Source organism: Papilio machaon, chromosome 27 (genome assembly GCF_912999745.1).
Source record: "Papilio machaon chromosome 27, ilPapMach1.1, whole genome shotgun sequence".
NCBI classification, from domain to species: domain Eukaryota; kingdom Metazoa; phylum Arthropoda; class Insecta; order Lepidoptera; family Papilionidae; genus Papilio; species Papilio machaon.
Window position 1 is genome coordinate 923,102 of NC_060012.1, and position 17,416 is coordinate 940,517.

The 17,416-nt window shown below is 34.6% G+C and overlaps 2 protein-coding genes across 2 annotated transcripts; both read right to left on the bottom strand.

Moving 5' to 3' along the window:
- Positions 1-1,768: 1,768 nt before the first annotated feature.
- Positions 1,769-5,775, bottom strand: LOC106708519. Its single transcript, XM_045684661.1, has 2 exons — positions 5,687-5,775; positions 1,769-5,594 (listed from the first exon to the last, which is right to left on the bottom strand). The coding sequence occupies exons 1-2, from the start codon at positions 5,773-5,775 to the stop codon at positions 1,769-1,771; spliced, it is 3,915 nt and encodes a 1,304-aa protein (XP_045540617.1).
- An 8,321-nt stretch (positions 5,776-14,096) lies between these two features.
- LOC106711805 (transcription factor MafK) lies at positions 14,097-17,327 on the bottom strand. Its single transcript, XM_014504209.2, has 4 exons — positions 17,053-17,327; positions 16,231-16,349; positions 15,232-15,334; positions 14,097-14,267 (listed from the first exon to the last, which is right to left on the bottom strand). The coding sequence occupies exons 1-4, from the start codon at positions 17,095-17,097 to the stop codon at positions 14,121-14,123; spliced, it is 414 nt and encodes a 137-aa protein (XP_014359695.2). The 5' UTR covers positions 17,098-17,327; the 3' UTR covers positions 14,097-14,120.
- Positions 17,328-17,416: the final 89 nt, after the last annotated feature.

Sequence of the window (17,416 nt, forward strand, 5' to 3'; positions counted from 1 at the left end):
GTATGAAAAAAACACCTTTAGTATTTTTTGTCTTTACATTTTACTATCTTAAACGTATTTTGTGGCGAAGGAAATTTGATTAAAAAACGGTTTACTTATGTAAAACATAGCGCAGCGCCCGGCTTCGCTCTTAATTGTATTTGCAGAGTTACCTCCATACCGTGTTTAGCGTTAAAAGGTTTTTTTTTTTTTTCATACTTTCAGTTCACGACCACGTAATTTCCGATACTAATAGACAATTGATAATATGTTTACTATAGTCTATATACCACTTACGGCCTCACTTAAAAAATCTACTCTAAGGCTGTAATTTATAGTCCGTACTTAGACTTTGCTCTGACTTTGTTTAGACTTATCTGAAATTCAAATTTATAGTCGTTCTGGGCTTTAATGATGTAGTAGAGTAATCCGACTGACTCAAGACGCAAATTTTTGCTACGCGTGTTTTTGTATACGTGGTTAAAGATGAAAAACACATTAATTAAATCTAAATTAATTTGTAAAATTTTGAAATAAAACAAGTTTTTTTAACCAAGGAAAAATATATAATAGCAATACAATCGAAAGAAAATATATAAAAATCAAAATAAAAAACCAAAGTAAAACCACCGAAAAAGACCAAATGTGTCATCGACAATGGTTTTCTTATATTCATAACTAGCTTTTACCCGCGACTCCGTCCGCGTGGAATAAAAAATAGAAAACGGGGTAAAAATTATCCTATGTCCGTTTCCCGGTTCTAAGCTACCTGCCCACCAATTTTCAGTCAAATCGATTCAGCCGTTCTTGAGTTATAAATAGTGTAACTAACACGACTTTCTTTTATATATATAGATTTTTATAACCCAAAATGACAGAGCGTCGGTGGCTCAACGGTTAAGCATTTGACTTGCAATCTACAGGTCTTGAGTTCGAATCCAGCCATGTACCAATATGATTTACATATGTACATTTATCTTACGTTCTTACGATGAAGGAAAACATCGTGATGCTGCACATATCTGAGAAGAAATTCAAAGATATGTGTGAAGGAATCCTTAACTTTGGGTAGGCTCCGAACCCCTCGGTGAGGAATTATAGTGAGCTGATGATGATAATAATGTGACACAAAATGGTAATATTTTCCGAATGAATATTTTCATATTAAAATGTAAAGTCGGTTTCATTTAAATTACTATTAATTAAATAATGCGGGCCGTAATCCGTTGTTTATAATTATTATTTTTAATAATTTAATTATTCAAGAAAACACCAGCTGTAAAGCAGCCTCAAAAAGTCTCCCTTCTCAGTGGAGTTGGTGGAGTTAGTACTAAATAAAACACTGAGGTATAGTACAGCGAAGACAAATTTAATTAAATCATGAAGTGAGGTCAATCCACCTCCGCGAGTCTTTACACCGCGATCTATAAAGACGATGCACGCCATCTGTCGTTCGACTAACAACTAACATTATATGATAACATTGGACATTCCGCCCACCATGGACATACCATGTCCATCACTTACAATACAAAAATGCAACATATAGGTACATAGAAAACTTAAACATGTTACAGCAAGAAAAAATAACAAAACAATTTCACTAAAAATATTCTTTAACATATACTTATGGTTTCTTAATCAACCGCCCACCGTCTACAAAGGTGGGTTTTAATTTTGTACTTAGGCTATACAGAGTAAAGTTCGTATACAAAATAAAATAAAAAATAAACAATAGAAACTATTCATAAACACAATAAATGTATGGACACAACTAATCCATATTGACTTACGAGGTAACTGGTAACACAATCAATTTTGACACAGGTCTTTTAATCTCGTTATTTTTATATCTCAATGTTACGACACGTGTAAGATTGTCCAAACCTGGATGTTTATCTATAATAACTCCGAACATCCATCTACTAGGTGGAAGTCCATCCTCCTTCACCAAAACAACATCTCCAATGTTAGGCTCGGGAATGCAATGAGCCCACTTGTACCTATTTTGCAGCTGACTTAAATATTCTAAAGACCACCTACGCCAAAAATCTTGAAGCATCCGTTGTGTTAGTTGCCATCTTTTAAGACTACTAATATTGGAACCTTCGTAATTAAATTCAGGGACGGTTACAAGCGGTTCACCTACCAGAAAATGACCTGGTGTCAACGGAGCTGCATCTTCTGGGTTATTCGAAATTCTTGAAATAGGTCTCGAGTTAAGACAACATTCAATCTGACATAGCACAGTTGTCATTTCTTCGAATGTCAAAGTGCTATTGCCTATGACTCGCTTCAAGTGGTGTTTAGTTGATTTTACACCCGCCTCCCACAACCCTCCAAAGTTTGGAGCGTGAGGAGGTATGAAGTGCCAATTGGTGCCATTCGTTACGAGAAAGTCAACTATTTCTGGAGCTACACTAGATTTTTCTGCGTCAAACAGATGTTTTAATTCTTTGGCCCCTCCGATAAAGGTTGTACCATTGTCGCTCCACAAATCGTGTACTCTTCCGCGTCTAGATACAAAACGCTTGTATGCGGCCAAAAAACTTTGAGCCGTCATATCGCTAACCACTTCTAAATGAATGGCTCTAGTAGCCATACATATAAATAGGCATATGTAGCCTTTAATGGCGTGGTAGCCTCGACCTTTATTTGCTCGCAGGTTAATGGGTCCAGCATAGTCTACACCGCTGGACTGGAAAGGTTTTTGAGCCGTCACTCTGGCCTCCGGCAACTGACCCATCATTTGTTGACTTACTTGTGCCGCGTGACGGACACAAGTAACACATTTTCTCACATAAATTCTAACAATTGGTTTGGCATTTATGATCCAATACATTGATCGCAAGTAATTCAACATTAATTGCGGCCCCCCGTGTAATGTTCTTTCATGAGCGTCTGCAATCAAAAGGTAAGTGAAGGGCGAGTTATGGGGTATGAGTATTGGATGTTTCATATTTTCACTAATGTATGCCCTCTGTAAGCGTCCACCGACTCTCAAAACACCGCAGTCATCAATAAATGGATTCAAAGAGGTTAGTTTACTCCCTTTACTTAATTTTTTCTTCCCTTTTAGGGCTTCAATGTCTTCTTTAAAACGACAGTACTGGCAGATCTTGACACAGGTAAGTAAAGCATCATTTAATTCTGTAGTAGTTAGCCACTTAGGATATTTATTTCTACTCTTATTTAAATTTATAAATCTTTTACAGTATGCTATCACTCTGATTAATTTATTTAGTTTGGAAAATCTTGACAACAAATCTTCGTCTTTTTCAGTAAGCATAAAACATTTTAATGTAGTTTTTCTTTCTTCTAGTTTAGTGTCTTCTATATTCTTAATTTTGTATTCTATATTTTTATTTTGCAGCCAACTGGGTCCCTTTTTCCAGAGCTGTAATTCTTCACAAACTGATGGTTTAACACCGCGAGACGCGCAATCAGCGGGGTTATCTTTAGATGCTACATATGACCACTGTGCTCCTTCCATTAAGGTAAGTATTTCCGACACCCTATTTGCGATGAACGTCTTCCATCGACTTGGGTGACTCCCCAACCAGGCCAAAACAACGGAAGAATCTGTCCATGCGTGAATATAATGCTTAGGAATTTTCATAACAGCAGCAACTTCATGAATAAGCTTCGCACATAACACAGCTCCACACAATTCCAAACGAGGAATAGATAGCGTCTTAATAGGAGCAATTTTTGTTTTAGAAGCTACTAAATTAGTGTGAACATTGCCCTCACTATCTACAACTCGTGCATAAACTACAGCGGCGTACGCTAAATTGGATGCATCTGAAAACCCGTGCAATTCCATGATTTGATCTTCACTACTACTTTCAATCCAACGAGGTATATGAAAGTTAGTAAGGTTACAAAGATCTTTTCGATAATCCAACCAATCTAAAAGCAAAGAAGCTGGCAGTTCTTCATCCCATCCAATGCCACATAACCACAACCGCTGTATAAAGATCTTGGCAGTCGTTACGACTGGAGCCAAAAAACCAAGGGGATCAAACAGTCGGGCTATATCCGAGATAACCTTACGTTTTGTTACTGGGGTTTCCAGCGGAGGAAGGTTGACAGTATATTCAAATTCATCAGTTACTTTATTCCATGTTAATCCTAAAATTTTTGAAACTTCATCTAGTTTAATTTCTCTAACATTGTTCACATCTTGACCTTCCTTTATTAAATTCATTAGGCTAGAACTATTGCTTGACCACTTCTGAAGTTGGAACCCACCACGTCTTAACATTTCTGTCAATTGTTTGTAGATTTCCAAGCCATCTTCAGTACTTTCACATCCAGACATAAGATCATCCATGTAAAAGTCAAACAACACTTTATCCTTTATTAATGGAAAATCTGAACCCTCATCATAAGCTAACTGTTGAAGCGACCGAACGGCTAGGTAGGGAGCGGAAGAAGTACCAAATGTCACTCTCAAATGACGGAGATGCTGAAGCTCAGCATCTGGATTCTCACGCCAGTAAATGCGCTGAAAATCTGCGTCTTCATTGGCCACCTTCACCTGCCTGTACATTTTTATTATGTCAGCAGTTAAACAAATTCTGTAACAACGCCAACGCATTATAATATGACGCAATTCGGGTTGTAAGGATGGTCCTACCATTAGATCATTATTCAAAGAAATACCATTACTTCCAGCACAAGATGCGTCAAACACAACGCGAACTTTAGTGGTAGTCTTATCATTGCGTACTACTGCATGATGCGGTAAATATACAGCAAAACTATCGTTTTTGCATTCCTCGGGAACCTTTTCCATATGATATAATTGAAGATATTCGTTTATAACTTCAGAATATTGTGCCTTCAACTCAGGATTTCTCGTAAGCCGTTTCTCTAACATGAGAAACCGCTTCAATGCAATATCCCTGGACCCACTAGACTTACAACTTGGATTGTCAGATTTAAACGGTAAGCGCACTATATAACGACCTGATTCATCACGCTTAGTTGTAGCTAAAAATAAATCTTCACATTTCTGTTCATCAGGCGTTAATTGTTTTTTATTAAAATTAGTTTGTGGTTCTGATTCTAACTCCCAGAATCTACGAAGAAGTTCATTCTCATTTGAATGAAATGAATGTAAACTAACTATATTGTGACAGTTGTTGAAAGTTTCGCTATGGCTGATTGTTTTAAGTTGACCAGATAAGATCCAACCCAGTCTGGTGTTTTGAGCAACTACACGACTGGACGGATCCTTGACTATTCCTTCTAACAAAATCTGGCTATAAACTTCGGCTCCAAGAAGCAGATCTATCTTGTTCGGTACATTGAAAGAAGGATCTGCAAGGGCCATAGGCGACATAAACTCAACGGATTGCTCTTTAATCTTTCGTTCGGGTAAGACAGTAGTGAGTTTCTTCATAACAAAAGCTTCAACATTAATTTGGAAGCTGGGGTCTATGCGGGATTGAATTTTAATCATCACCATTGAAGTGCACCTAATAGAGGCACTAGGATCACCGCCTAAACCTGAAATTACTCTCTTACTGGATGTGCGTTTCAAGCCTAACAACTGAACTGTGGACTCCGTCACAAACGAAGCCTGAGATCCCTGGTCTAGCAGGCACCTTAAATCAAAAATAGTTCCGTTCCTAGACTGTGCCTTAATTAACGCAGTGGCTAGAAGAACTTGAGCATGACTACTCGAAAAACAACTTACAACATTGGTGGACTCGCTATTGGAAGTAGTTGCTGGTAAATTCTCGACATGGTGGGCTGAACTACCTTCCTTATTATCATTGGAGACATTTTTGAGGTGGAGGAGAGTATGGTGTTTTTTACTACAAAAACGACAACGATTTGATTGCCGACATGAATATACGGAGTGATTAGCACCCATACAATTAAAACATAAATTATTTGTTTGGACAAACTTACGACGCGCTTCAATATCTTGACGACCGAACTTCTTACAATTGATTAACCTATGATTTTCTTGACAAAATGAACATGATTGAGTGGTTACATAAGTTGATGCATGATATGACTTAGCTGAATGATTGCGACTTGACATATTTCTTTGAACCTTGTTATCAAGATATTCAAGAGATCTAAAACGGTGCTCAAGGAACTCCTGAAAAGTTTTATATTTAGGCAATTCATCGGCAGACTCACTAATCTTAGTCTCCCATTGTTTACGTGACTCATTATCTAATTTTTGACACAAAATATAAATAATTAGAATATCCCAGTCATCAACTTTAATTCCTAAATTTTTTAATGCATTCAAACATTCATTAGATGTATCAAGAAGTTCCTTTAGTCCGTTAGACGATTCAACATGTATTAATTTTTGATTCATAAACCTCTTTAAAATACAATTCGCTAAATATTTTTTATTATTGTATCTTATTTCTAGTTGTGACCAACAAACGGAATAATTACAACTTGTTATGGGCACATGTTTTAAAAGACTTTCGGCATCACCAGTTAAGTGAGTTTTTAAGTAATGTAACTTCTGTACGTCATCCAAAGAATTGTTGTTGTGTATCAAACTAATAAACAAATCGCGAAAACTAATCCAGTCCGCATAATTACCAGAGAAAATCGGTAGTTCTATTTTTGGTAACTTAACAGATGAATGTATATTAATGCTCTTTGATTGAGATGCAGAAGCGTCAATAGAACTAAAATTTGGCTTATCAAGTTTCTTTAACAATTCCTTTAGTTCAGTTTTATAATCGAGATATAATTCTTTGGTTGTTTCGTATAAATTAGTAGTACTATAATCAGACTTATCGAACTCAGTAGATTTAACTGAACTAACTATTTTCACATGATTGTCAGAAAAAGATAACCAATCAGCTTCTAAATTTTCTAACCTCGTTTCAATGTAAGAAATTGTTAGTCTATCCTTTGGTGACTTTTTAAAATTCGCCTTAGCCTTGGCAATAGTAGAATATAAATTACGTTGCAAGTTACTAATTGTTTCCATGATAAAAAGATTTAAGTTAACGTACAAAGTCAATAACACTTAGCAGTTAAATGTTATAAGCGAAATTTTTCTAAGTTAATAAACGAAACCAAAAATTTTACAAGTGTTTGAAACATCAAAACAAAATCGGGCATAGGTTCCCCGTCTCTTCACTTTTTGTAAAATTATTCTAAGTCCATGCACATGCACACATAAATTTAACAAAGTTAACTTCTTATGTAAAATTATTCTAAGTCTAATTGTTGCGTCGTAATTTCACAAGTCTCTTGATCACTTACACAGCTTGACTATGTATCACTTTATTATGAATAATAATTAAATGTACTCACGATCAATGCACATTATTTTGCAATCACTCACGTCACGAAGCAATACGGCTTCACATTAATGGACTCCTGCTCACATTGCTCGCCGAAGTTCCAATCCGCTATTGGCTATTGATCAAGCGGTCTCCAAAACAGCGCCATCTGGTTTTGTCCAGGCCAACATACTCTCCTTGTATGTAATAACTTCAAAGCTGAAAGATAATCTCACGGATGGACCACAGTACACTGGTCCAAAATCGGCTCGCTAAGGACCATGTAAAGCAGCCTCAAAAAGTCTCCCTTCTCAGTGGAGTTGGTGGAGTTAGTACTAAATAAAACACTGAGGTATAGTACAGCGAAGACAAATTTAATTAAATCATGAAGTGAGGTCAATCCACCTCCGCGAGTCTTTACACCGCGATCTATAAAGACGATGCACGCCATCTGTCGTTCGACTAACAACTAACATTATATGATAACATTGGACACCAGCTATAGTTATTCATTTGTTAATCATTTAAGGTTCTCATCACATCTGCTTTTAAGTACAATTAACTTACCGAATAATGAGTCTTTTAGTTGTGGAGTTCTACAGAAACACATTGAAAAATATTTTATTAACTCCGTTTTTCATGGAAATAGTGAATTGAATGTGGACTTCCTCAATGAAAACCTAAGGTAACATCAAATACATATTTAAAAAATAGATTTTTTGTGATGTAAAAGTCCAAATCAATATCCTAAAAATCTACTAGTCTTCTAGTTATTTAAAAAAAATCAAAAAAATGGGACCCATCTACAAGCACTTCCTTTCGATTAAAACAATTTTTATCATAATAGGACCACCAGGGGCGGAGCATCGCAGTAACACACATGAAAAATACACTCGAATTGATAACCTGCTTCTTTTTGAAGTCGGCTAAAACACTTATAACAGTGCTTATAATGTTTGATTTAAGTAAATTTAAACAAAAAATACATCACAATTAAAAACAAAGACATTACTCAAATCTCTACAATCTGCGACTCGTTTTTATCAAGAGGCTTTATAGCCTTTGATAAATTAACATTGTAATTATGAAAATATTGCTTGAATAAAAAGATTTGAAGACTTTAGTAGCGTTTGTACCCTCTCTCCGTGGGTCGTTTTTCCTTAGGGTCGCGACCTCTCTTCGTGATTATTTCTCGTAAGATGCTTCTCTATTCTTTGCAATTATAAGCGCTGTGGATGGCATTATACACTTGTACCCTACCGTTTAGCTAATATATATTTTTTACCCGACTGACTATTAAGCATGATTCTGACCTAAACTTCTAGGTATTCTTTCTTAGATTGTCATAGTCAGTTTTTTTAGGTTAGTTATCATGTTTTGTAGCTGTTAAATAAAACCACAATATCTAAAGGGGTTTAACAACAGACAATAACTCTGGACACGGTAGCCGCAAATTAATGATCCAACCCTCCTTTAATTACAACCATACATTTGAACCCTTCACTTGATTTATATTAAACTTGAATTTATATTTACCTGTAATAAATCCTGTTTTAACACGGTTTTAGCATCATCTCTTATCTATCAATGTTACGATATTTATAAATTTAGCAACTTTAAAATATTTAATTTTTAAAGAAATTATTTAACTTTTCTATTACTCACATCTCTTTATTTACTAAAAAAATAATGTAATTAAAGCTTTTAAAATGAAAACTTTCCTTACAATTACTAAAAATAAGAAAAAAACCTAAAAAAAACTTCCAACTTAAAACTAAATTAAGATGGCGTCAGATAATTATCAAGATGGCTTCCTCTCGACTTTCCGTTTGACAGATTAGCGCGGTAATTATGAAAAATTTATTTTTTTAAAAGAACTTTTTTTATAGTACAGAGTGGCAAATGAACAAGCGGCCATCTCCAGATTCCATCCGCGCGGGAAAAAAAAACTTAATGAGTTGTCTATGCGCCACTGCAAGGTGTAATCGACCCGTATTTCAAATTTCATCTAGATGCTTTCATTCGTTATGGAATTACGTGATAACACTCATCCATTCAAACTTTCGCATTTATATTAAGCTAGATATTTATCTTTGTATAGGTATACTCTATTGCGAATTCAAAAACAAACATAATTTCTTATTCTAAACACTCGCCATTTTCTGATCAAAAGATTTAAAAAGGGAATTGTTTTCCTTTTTTCTTTTTTTTTTCTTTTGAGATTGTACAACAGGAGATACCGCAATCAGTCTAACTAAGTTATAGTTTGAATTCTTTGAAATAACCAGATGGTTAACGAACTTGTGGTTAAAAAGTGAAAACATTGATTATAACGTTTTCTTTCCAACTTTAATGATGTTTATAATATACTAGCTGTCGCCCGCGACTCCGTCCGCGCGCAGTTAATAAGCTTATATGACACGGTCGTAGATTTACCATAGCAGCGCCATCTATTGATTACTTACTCAACCCAGTCGAAAGGTCCCGACATCTGTTAGAATCATTTGGAGTTAACAGATAATTGTGACTGTCAAATAATAACAGACAAATAATTAGCAATAAATTAAAATTGCGACTATGATTTGAGATTTAAACTATCCTATCTCTCAAGTTGGATCGAACTGCACATAGTGTGCGAATTTTATTATAATCGGTTAAGTGGTTTAGGAGTCCATTGAGGACAAACATTGTGACACGAGACTTATATAAATTAAGAAGATTACCAAAACATATTTTCCTTGTGCATGTGTTTATATACATTGAAAATTCATCATCAATAACAAAGTGCACTTAAAGATAATATATGAAGAGCCATAATTCAAAACAAAATGTAAATCACCCACCGAAAAGTTACCCCAACAATTTAAAGAAACATTAGAAAAAGTTAAAAAAAAGAATTTCTTTTTGTATTAATTTTTACGACTCTCTCGAGATTAAAACAAACTTTATGGATTCCATGATTTTTCCCGCGCAAAACTTTATACCAGCTGACGTAAGAATATTTTATATGTTATCTACATTTTAAAACTTTTAAGAAAGGAAATATTATGCATAGATATTTCGTTTTTTTTTATTTTCCTTTTAGTGGTTTATCAATAAAATAAAATTATTAAAATAATAAATCATGGTTGAATTTCGTACTAGGACTTTAAGCCCAGCCCTCATTTCTTCAAAAAATCGATTAAAGGTAGGCAACGCATCTGCCATTGCCGATGTAATGGGCAGAGGTCGCTTCACTATACCAGCGAATTTATGTGGGCGTTTGCTCGTTTGCAATCCTATGATAAAAAAAATTGCAAAAAGAAATATATAATTTTACATCATAGATAAATTTTGAGTGTTCATAACCTCTACAGTTTCAGAAGTATACTCACCTTGTTATAATAACCAACAGTTAACTGTGGTATAACAATGTATATTTTTTAACCGACTTCAAAAAGGACTGTATTTTTTTATGTGTGTTACCGCGATGCTCCGCCCCTGGTGGTCCGATTTTGATACAAATTATTTTAATCGAAAGGAAGAGCTTGCAGATGGGTCCCATTTTCTTTTTTTTTTTAAATAACTAGAAGACTAGTAGTATATGAATTTAGCTTCAAAATGTGTTGCGAAAATTAGGGGCATTTTTGCTTTCATCGCTTACGTAGGCTAAACAATAGGACCTACATAAAAATGATGTATGGCAGAATTGTAGCTCTTTAAATGTGCTAACTAAAAGTCCGCGATAGCATATATCTATCTTTTACTACAAAAAGTACAGTTTCATCAATCTTTTTAAAAATCAGCATCCAAAAGTAAAAGTAAATCACGTTTACCTCCGTGAGATTCTTCTTTACCCCGGGGGATCTCCAAACACAATTACCGACTTGCGAAAACTTAAGTATTAGGGTAACCATAATTTTACCAATTTAATACTACGCTCAGTCTCCTAACAAAGCTATGTCATTAAAGGAATCTCTTATTTTAGATTAAGAGGTCTGCACTAAACTACACTAAGCACTTACTATGGATATCTCAGACTGAAATCTCCGTTTAAAACATATTAACTCAGTTTTGTCAAAGATAATGACAGGGATGACGTATGTTTTATAAAGAGATTTTGGTCGCAGAAATTCACAGTGAGTAAGGGAATTTATTTCGTAGCAAATATAGAATAAAAAAAGGCAAATTGTTTTGTGTCAAATAAATGAAAATCTACTACTACTAGCTTTTGACCGCGGCTCCATCCGCGCGGAATTTTAAAAAAGTTATTAGTAACCTATGTGTTCTTACAAACTATGTTCTACGTCTATACCAAATTTTAGCAAGATGATCTCCATCCATCCATCTAAACATCGCTTTTTTATAGCATTAACAAGTAAAATTATTATTTTCATATTTTATAATCAAAGTTACATTATAATAAAAATAAACATCAGATTGTGAAGAAAGAAAAAAGCTAATAGATTGATTTAGTTTTAAATTAAATCATGGTAACCCTATTATAAAAAGAACTGGGCAGAGTGCTTTTGGTTGTACAAAGCTTTTGTCCTTGAATACGTTCGTAATAAATTATTTATAAACTTTAAATAAATCAAGGTCTTTTGCATTCTCTCTTATCTTTATCTAAGGCAGTGATTGTCAAACTTATTTCTTTCACTGCCCCCTTTGAAAATCAATTATATTTCAGAGCTCCCCTAATTTTTATTCAGCCCTAAAACTTAACAACCACAATTTCCTTACTTTAATTAATTTCAATGCCCCCCATTTTTGGGCCCCTTATCGCCCCCTCCTAGGTTTCATACGCCTCCTTGGGGGCGTTATCGTCCTCTTTGGGAAACACTGATCTAAGGCCTTTCGAATATATTTAGATAATTTTAATTAGTTACTTACTAGAACCACAGAAATCCGATTTTTTTCATAACGAGCAAAATGTTACTGAATTTCACTAAAATAGTTATATTTAGATGGTATGGTGCTTATACAGAGGAGAGGATGTACAGGAAAAGGATATTTATCTTTCTTAAACATATCTACCTCCTTATCCACTCCCCTTCCCTTCTTAAAAGAGGCAGAGGAATTTGAACTTCAACAAACACAGTTATCAAATGAAAAGCTGAATTATTTCCACTTTATATATTTTATTAAATAAAACATTGTAGTAAATAAACTTTATTTACTTTTTACGGCAAATTTATACAGTTTTGCTGTAAACATATTCTATATGGCGCTTATATTAATCTTGGAATATGTATATATATATGTATATATAAAAAAAATATCACTGTCATACTAAACATAAAAGTAAGCAAAGGTTAATGGCGCAAAATATTCAATGAATTACTCATAATTAATTAAAAACTCTGTCAAAAGTACAGTCAGGTCACTTCGCGGTGTGCCACATACAGAAATATTACCTTGTTCTATACTGAGATAATCTCTACGCCTTCTTACAAAATAAACAATTAAGTAACACTGAATTTCGCAAAAGTCGGGATAATTTGTTATTATTAGATGGCAATTAGTCGTAGAACCGATTTTTTTTTTCATATAAACACATTTAAAACCTGCATAATATTGGATTTTGTTGCTGCATCATCGTCTCATTGCTAACGAAACACTTTTGTGGTGGAATACCACCAATTTCAAAAGCATAATCTGGAAAAACACATAGGCTGCTAATTTTTTTATTTCCGCGCAGACGAAGTCGCGGGTGACATCTAGTGCTAAAGTATACATAGAAGCGTCGATCGCTCAGGGGTTAAGCACTTAACTTTTAATCTACAGGTCCTGGGTTTGAACCCAGCCATATACCAATGTGTTTTTCAATTTTCGATTTACATATGTACATTTCTTCTCCAAAAAAAGTCACCCCTATTTTGGGGTAGGCTCCAGCTCCTCAGTGGGGATGTATAGTGAACTGATGATGTATGTACATTTATCTGTTCTTACAATAAAGGAAAAAGGTGATGCTGCACATATCTGAGAAGAAATTCAATGATATGTGTGAAGTCAACCCGCACTTGGTCAGCATTGACTATGTCCTGGTCATACCTAACTAAAGTAAATTCCCAATAAACCAACCCTTGATAATATCACTCGTAGTGGAATTACGAGAAGTTAAAATTATTCATTTTTATCTATATATATAAAAACTAGCTTTTACCCGCGACTCCGTCCGCGCGGAATAAAAAAATAAATAGAAAACGGGGTAAAAATTATCCTATGTCCGTTTCCTGGTTCTAAGCTACCTGCCCACCAATTTTCAGACAAATCGATTCAGTCGTTCTTGAGTTATAGTGTAACTAACACGACTTTCTGACTATATATATAGATGAATTGCTGTTTGTTAGTCTCACTAAAACTCGAGAATGGCTGAACGGATTTATCTTATCTTAGTCTTGAAATGTTCGTGGAGGTCTAGGGAAGGTTTAAAAGGCGAGAAAAATTTCATACCGCTATTAAGTTTTTATTTCCTGCGCGCGGACGGAGTCGCGGGCGACAGCTAGTATATAAATAAAAAAAATTGTACATATCTAAAAATTACCAAAATAACCTGACACCCTAAAATAAAATTACATCTACTAATATTCTATAATCTTAATTATGTTACTCCATATTTTTGTACCACTCTTACTATAGTACTGACCGAAAAAAAAAACTTAAAAAATCAACTGTATGCGAAAAATTTACAAAATGATAGGATTTATTGACAAAAAATATACATAAAACATTTTAATTTTTAAAATATACTATAGATATTCCTTTAAAAAACTTTTTACTGTAATATATTTAAAAAAAATATTTAATAGTCAAACTTAAAAATAGTATAACTTATTTCAAACCTTTTACAAATGCACAAAATATTCATATTTTTTGTGTTTATGGCAACATCTCTAATTCTGCGGGTAAAGGAATACTCTTCATCATGGCGAACCTCTTCAGTGCATCATATTTACTTCTTAATGCTTCTATTTCATCACGAATCCTTGTATTTTCTTCTTGCATTGCCTCCATATCGTGCCATTCCTTAAAAAAAACCACTATCAATAATTAAAAAAACAAAAAATCTAGACTAACAAATAATGCATAGAGAATGTTTGGATGTACGGATGGATAGAGGTTTGTTAGAAGGTATCTCCAGAATGCCAGATGTCATCATAGTCTGGAAGAACTCATAGGTTACTTAATTTTTTTTTAATTCCGCCCAGACCGAGTCGCGGGCGACAGCTATTATTTAATAAAACTTTCAATTTTTTTTTTTTATTTCGAGAAAATAAAAAATTACATAAAAAAACAATTATTACGAGTTGAATTTAAACCCATTTTTCACTAATTTTTGCAACCTAAAACCTACAAGAGCGTCGGTGGCTCAGGGGTTAAGCACTTGACTTGCAATCTGCAGGTCCTGGGTTCGAATCCCGCCATGTACCAATGTGTTTTTCGATTTTCGATTTACATATGTACATTTATCCGACGTTCTTACGGTGAATGAAAACATCGTGATGCTGCACATATCTGAGAAGAAATTCAATGATATGTGTGAAGTCAACCAACCCGCACTTGGCCAGCGTGGTTGACTTTGGCCTAGTCACCCCTAACTTGGGGTAGGCTCCGAGCCCCTCGGTGGGGACGTATAGTGAGCTGATGATGATGAAAACCTACAAGGCCACTATATTTCTTTTGTGAATGTATCCTGGATGCGGGTTGCACAGGACCGATCATTTTGGCGATCTTTAGGAGAAGCCTATGCCCAGCACTGGGCGTTACGAGGCTGAATGGATGGATGGATGGATATATTGACACTCAGGGGAAGATTACAAACCAAATTACATCTAAATCATCAAAATCGGGTCAACAGTTTAGGCTACAGGTGGTTACAATGCAATCAACATACAAGTGTAACTATTAATAATGGGTTTTTGAAACCAAAATCTTTCAACAAAACATATAGAACAAAATAAATAAATAATAAAATTAATGAGATACTGACCTGACTCTTTTCAGTCTCTAGTTCATCCTTCTGTTCTATTCGTTTAATACGACACGAGGCTGCATATCCTCGGTTCTTGAGAGTTCTACGTCTTTGCTTCATTCTATAAAAAGAAATAAAATAAAATAAAAAAATATTGCTAGTAAATCTGTTGCGTCCGAGTGTCGGTGGCTCAGGGGTCAAGCACTTGACTTGTGATCTGCAGTTCCTTGGTTCGAATCCCGCCATGTACAAATGTGTTTCTCGAATTACATATGTACATTTATCCGACGTTCTTACGGTGAAGTTAAACATCGTGATGCAACTTGCACATATCTTGAAGAAATTCAATGAGATGTGTGTAGTCAACCTGCGCTTGGCCAGCGTGGTCGACTAAGGCCTAGTCACCCCTAACTTGGGGTACACACCGAGCCTCTCAGTGGGGATATATAGTGAGCTGATGATGATGATGAAATCTGTTACCAGGTCTTTTATGTTCCATCATGAGGTCACCAATTTAGGGCTGATTAACTGATTAATATGAGATTTTGTTTTCTTATTGTTTTAAATAATTAACCGATAAATTCCTCTTACATTAAAGAGTATTAGATAACAATAGGTTTGTTTAGTTACTTCACTAGTAAAAATCAACTTATAATTACTGTTCACTATGGATTTCTAATATACCGATGTCTCCTATGGATAAGGGTCAATGTGCAAATTGACAGATTTTCAGGTTAGGCTCTCAAAGTTTCAACCATATAGGAAAATAGACCACATAGGCACTTTTACTTCAGCAAAAAAATACTATTTATACCAGTAAATGTGTATTTCGTTTAGTGACTGTCGTTAATTAAACTAAGAGGTAGCTTTTAAAAGAAAAAAAGAAAAATTGTCAATTTCTTACTTTGGCCCAAAATACGCGCTTGTCGTGGAGTTGCGGAAAACTAAGCCCCTACTACTAACTAACTAACTACTTTGGCCCATATACGTAGGACCCATCAATATCATAACACCTACCTTACAATCTGATCTCTTGTCAGTCCTCTCATCTTGAGCTGTCGGTTCAGGTCCCGTACTGAGATGGAGACCAGCTCATCATCACTGATCTCAGCGCAGGGAGTTGGCGACAAGGGAGCCTGGAAATAATTGTTTTTTATTTTAATTCAGAAACTAATTACTGCATTTAATTTAACTATTAGATAACTTAAGCAGTTGTTAAGTACAGATTTTTAAATCTACACTTCGGGTGGCTCTAAAGGATTATTTAAGAAGCAGTAAGTGCATCTGTCTTTGGGATAGACTGATTAGCAAATTTCTCAAAAGCTGGAAACACATCTGTAGTTTCACTTTCAAGAATATTGCCAGCTGATGATCTAGGATAAGAACTAGCTATAACTATATAAGACTAGATGGTAGTATTTTTTTATTCCTGAATTCATGTTTATTAGCTAGGAAATGGAACAGATAAGTGGATTTTAAGTTAAATATGTACATCTATAGGGATTATTAGTATCTTAGTTTTTGAAGTTGTTTTTGTAGTATGTTATGTATAATGGGCGTTGATGATGATCTCGGTGTTTCAGCCGTTCGTTTGTCCCCTTCTTTTATAAAAAATGCAATCTGCTTTTTAATAAGTTTTAAGTGTTAATTTTTATATCATTTGTGAAAACTGATCTGTTAATGATTAAAGTATGAAAATATCCTATACCGTAAGATTTGTTATCGGATTCTTCAAACGTATTGTTTGTAGTTTCTAGAAACATTCTTTACAACTTGAGAAATATTAGTAACAAATTTTGTACACGAATGTTATTTGTGTGGTTTCGTAATTATTCTTACCATTATAGCTTTCCTTACACCCAGTTCCTTTAAATCATGAGGCATAATAAGGTTTTATTGAAAAAAGTAACGGAGGACCCGTTACGACGTATACGGTTTTTTATCGCAACAATGTGATACAATAGAATATCCAAATCTACCAAACGTATGCAGCGTAAGTAACTAATACATGTATTTTGTGTGTTTACAAACAGCGGTTATTTCTTCGAACCCTTAATTATTTTTCTTTTTTGTAGTAATTTTCACTTCGGATTTTGGAAAATATCAACAATGACAGATTATGACAAACACACACACAGAAGAAAGCCACATGCCACAGAATATAAAATGCCAAATTTTCATCGCTAAAACTTTTAGCCGTAGT

What these genes read in the sequence shown, in the direction of transcription:
- LOC106708519 (XM_045684661.1), bottom strand. Translation starts at nt 5,775, where the DNA reads ATGTCTCCAATGATAATAAGGAAGGTAGTTCAGCCCACCATGTCGAGA. An exon ending in ATAGCGAGTCCACCAATGTT is followed by an intron (nt 5,595 to 5,686) that starts GTAAGTTGTTTT and finishes TTTTGATTTAAG; the next exon opens with GTGCCTGCTAGACCAGGGAT.
- LOC106711805 (XM_014504209.2), bottom strand. Translation starts at nt 17,097, where the DNA reads ATGCCTCATGATTTAAAGGAACTGGGTGTAAGGAAAGCTATAATG. An exon ending in ACAAGAGATCAGATTGTAAG is followed by an intron (nt 15,335 to 16,230) that starts GTAGGTGTTATG and finishes TTCTTTTTATAG; the next exon opens with AATGAAGCAAAGACGTAGAA. An exon ending in TAGAGACTGAAAAGAGTCAG is followed by an intron (nt 14,268 to 15,231) that starts GTCAGTATCTCA and finishes GTTTTTTTTAAG; the next exon opens with GAATGGCACGATATGGAGGC.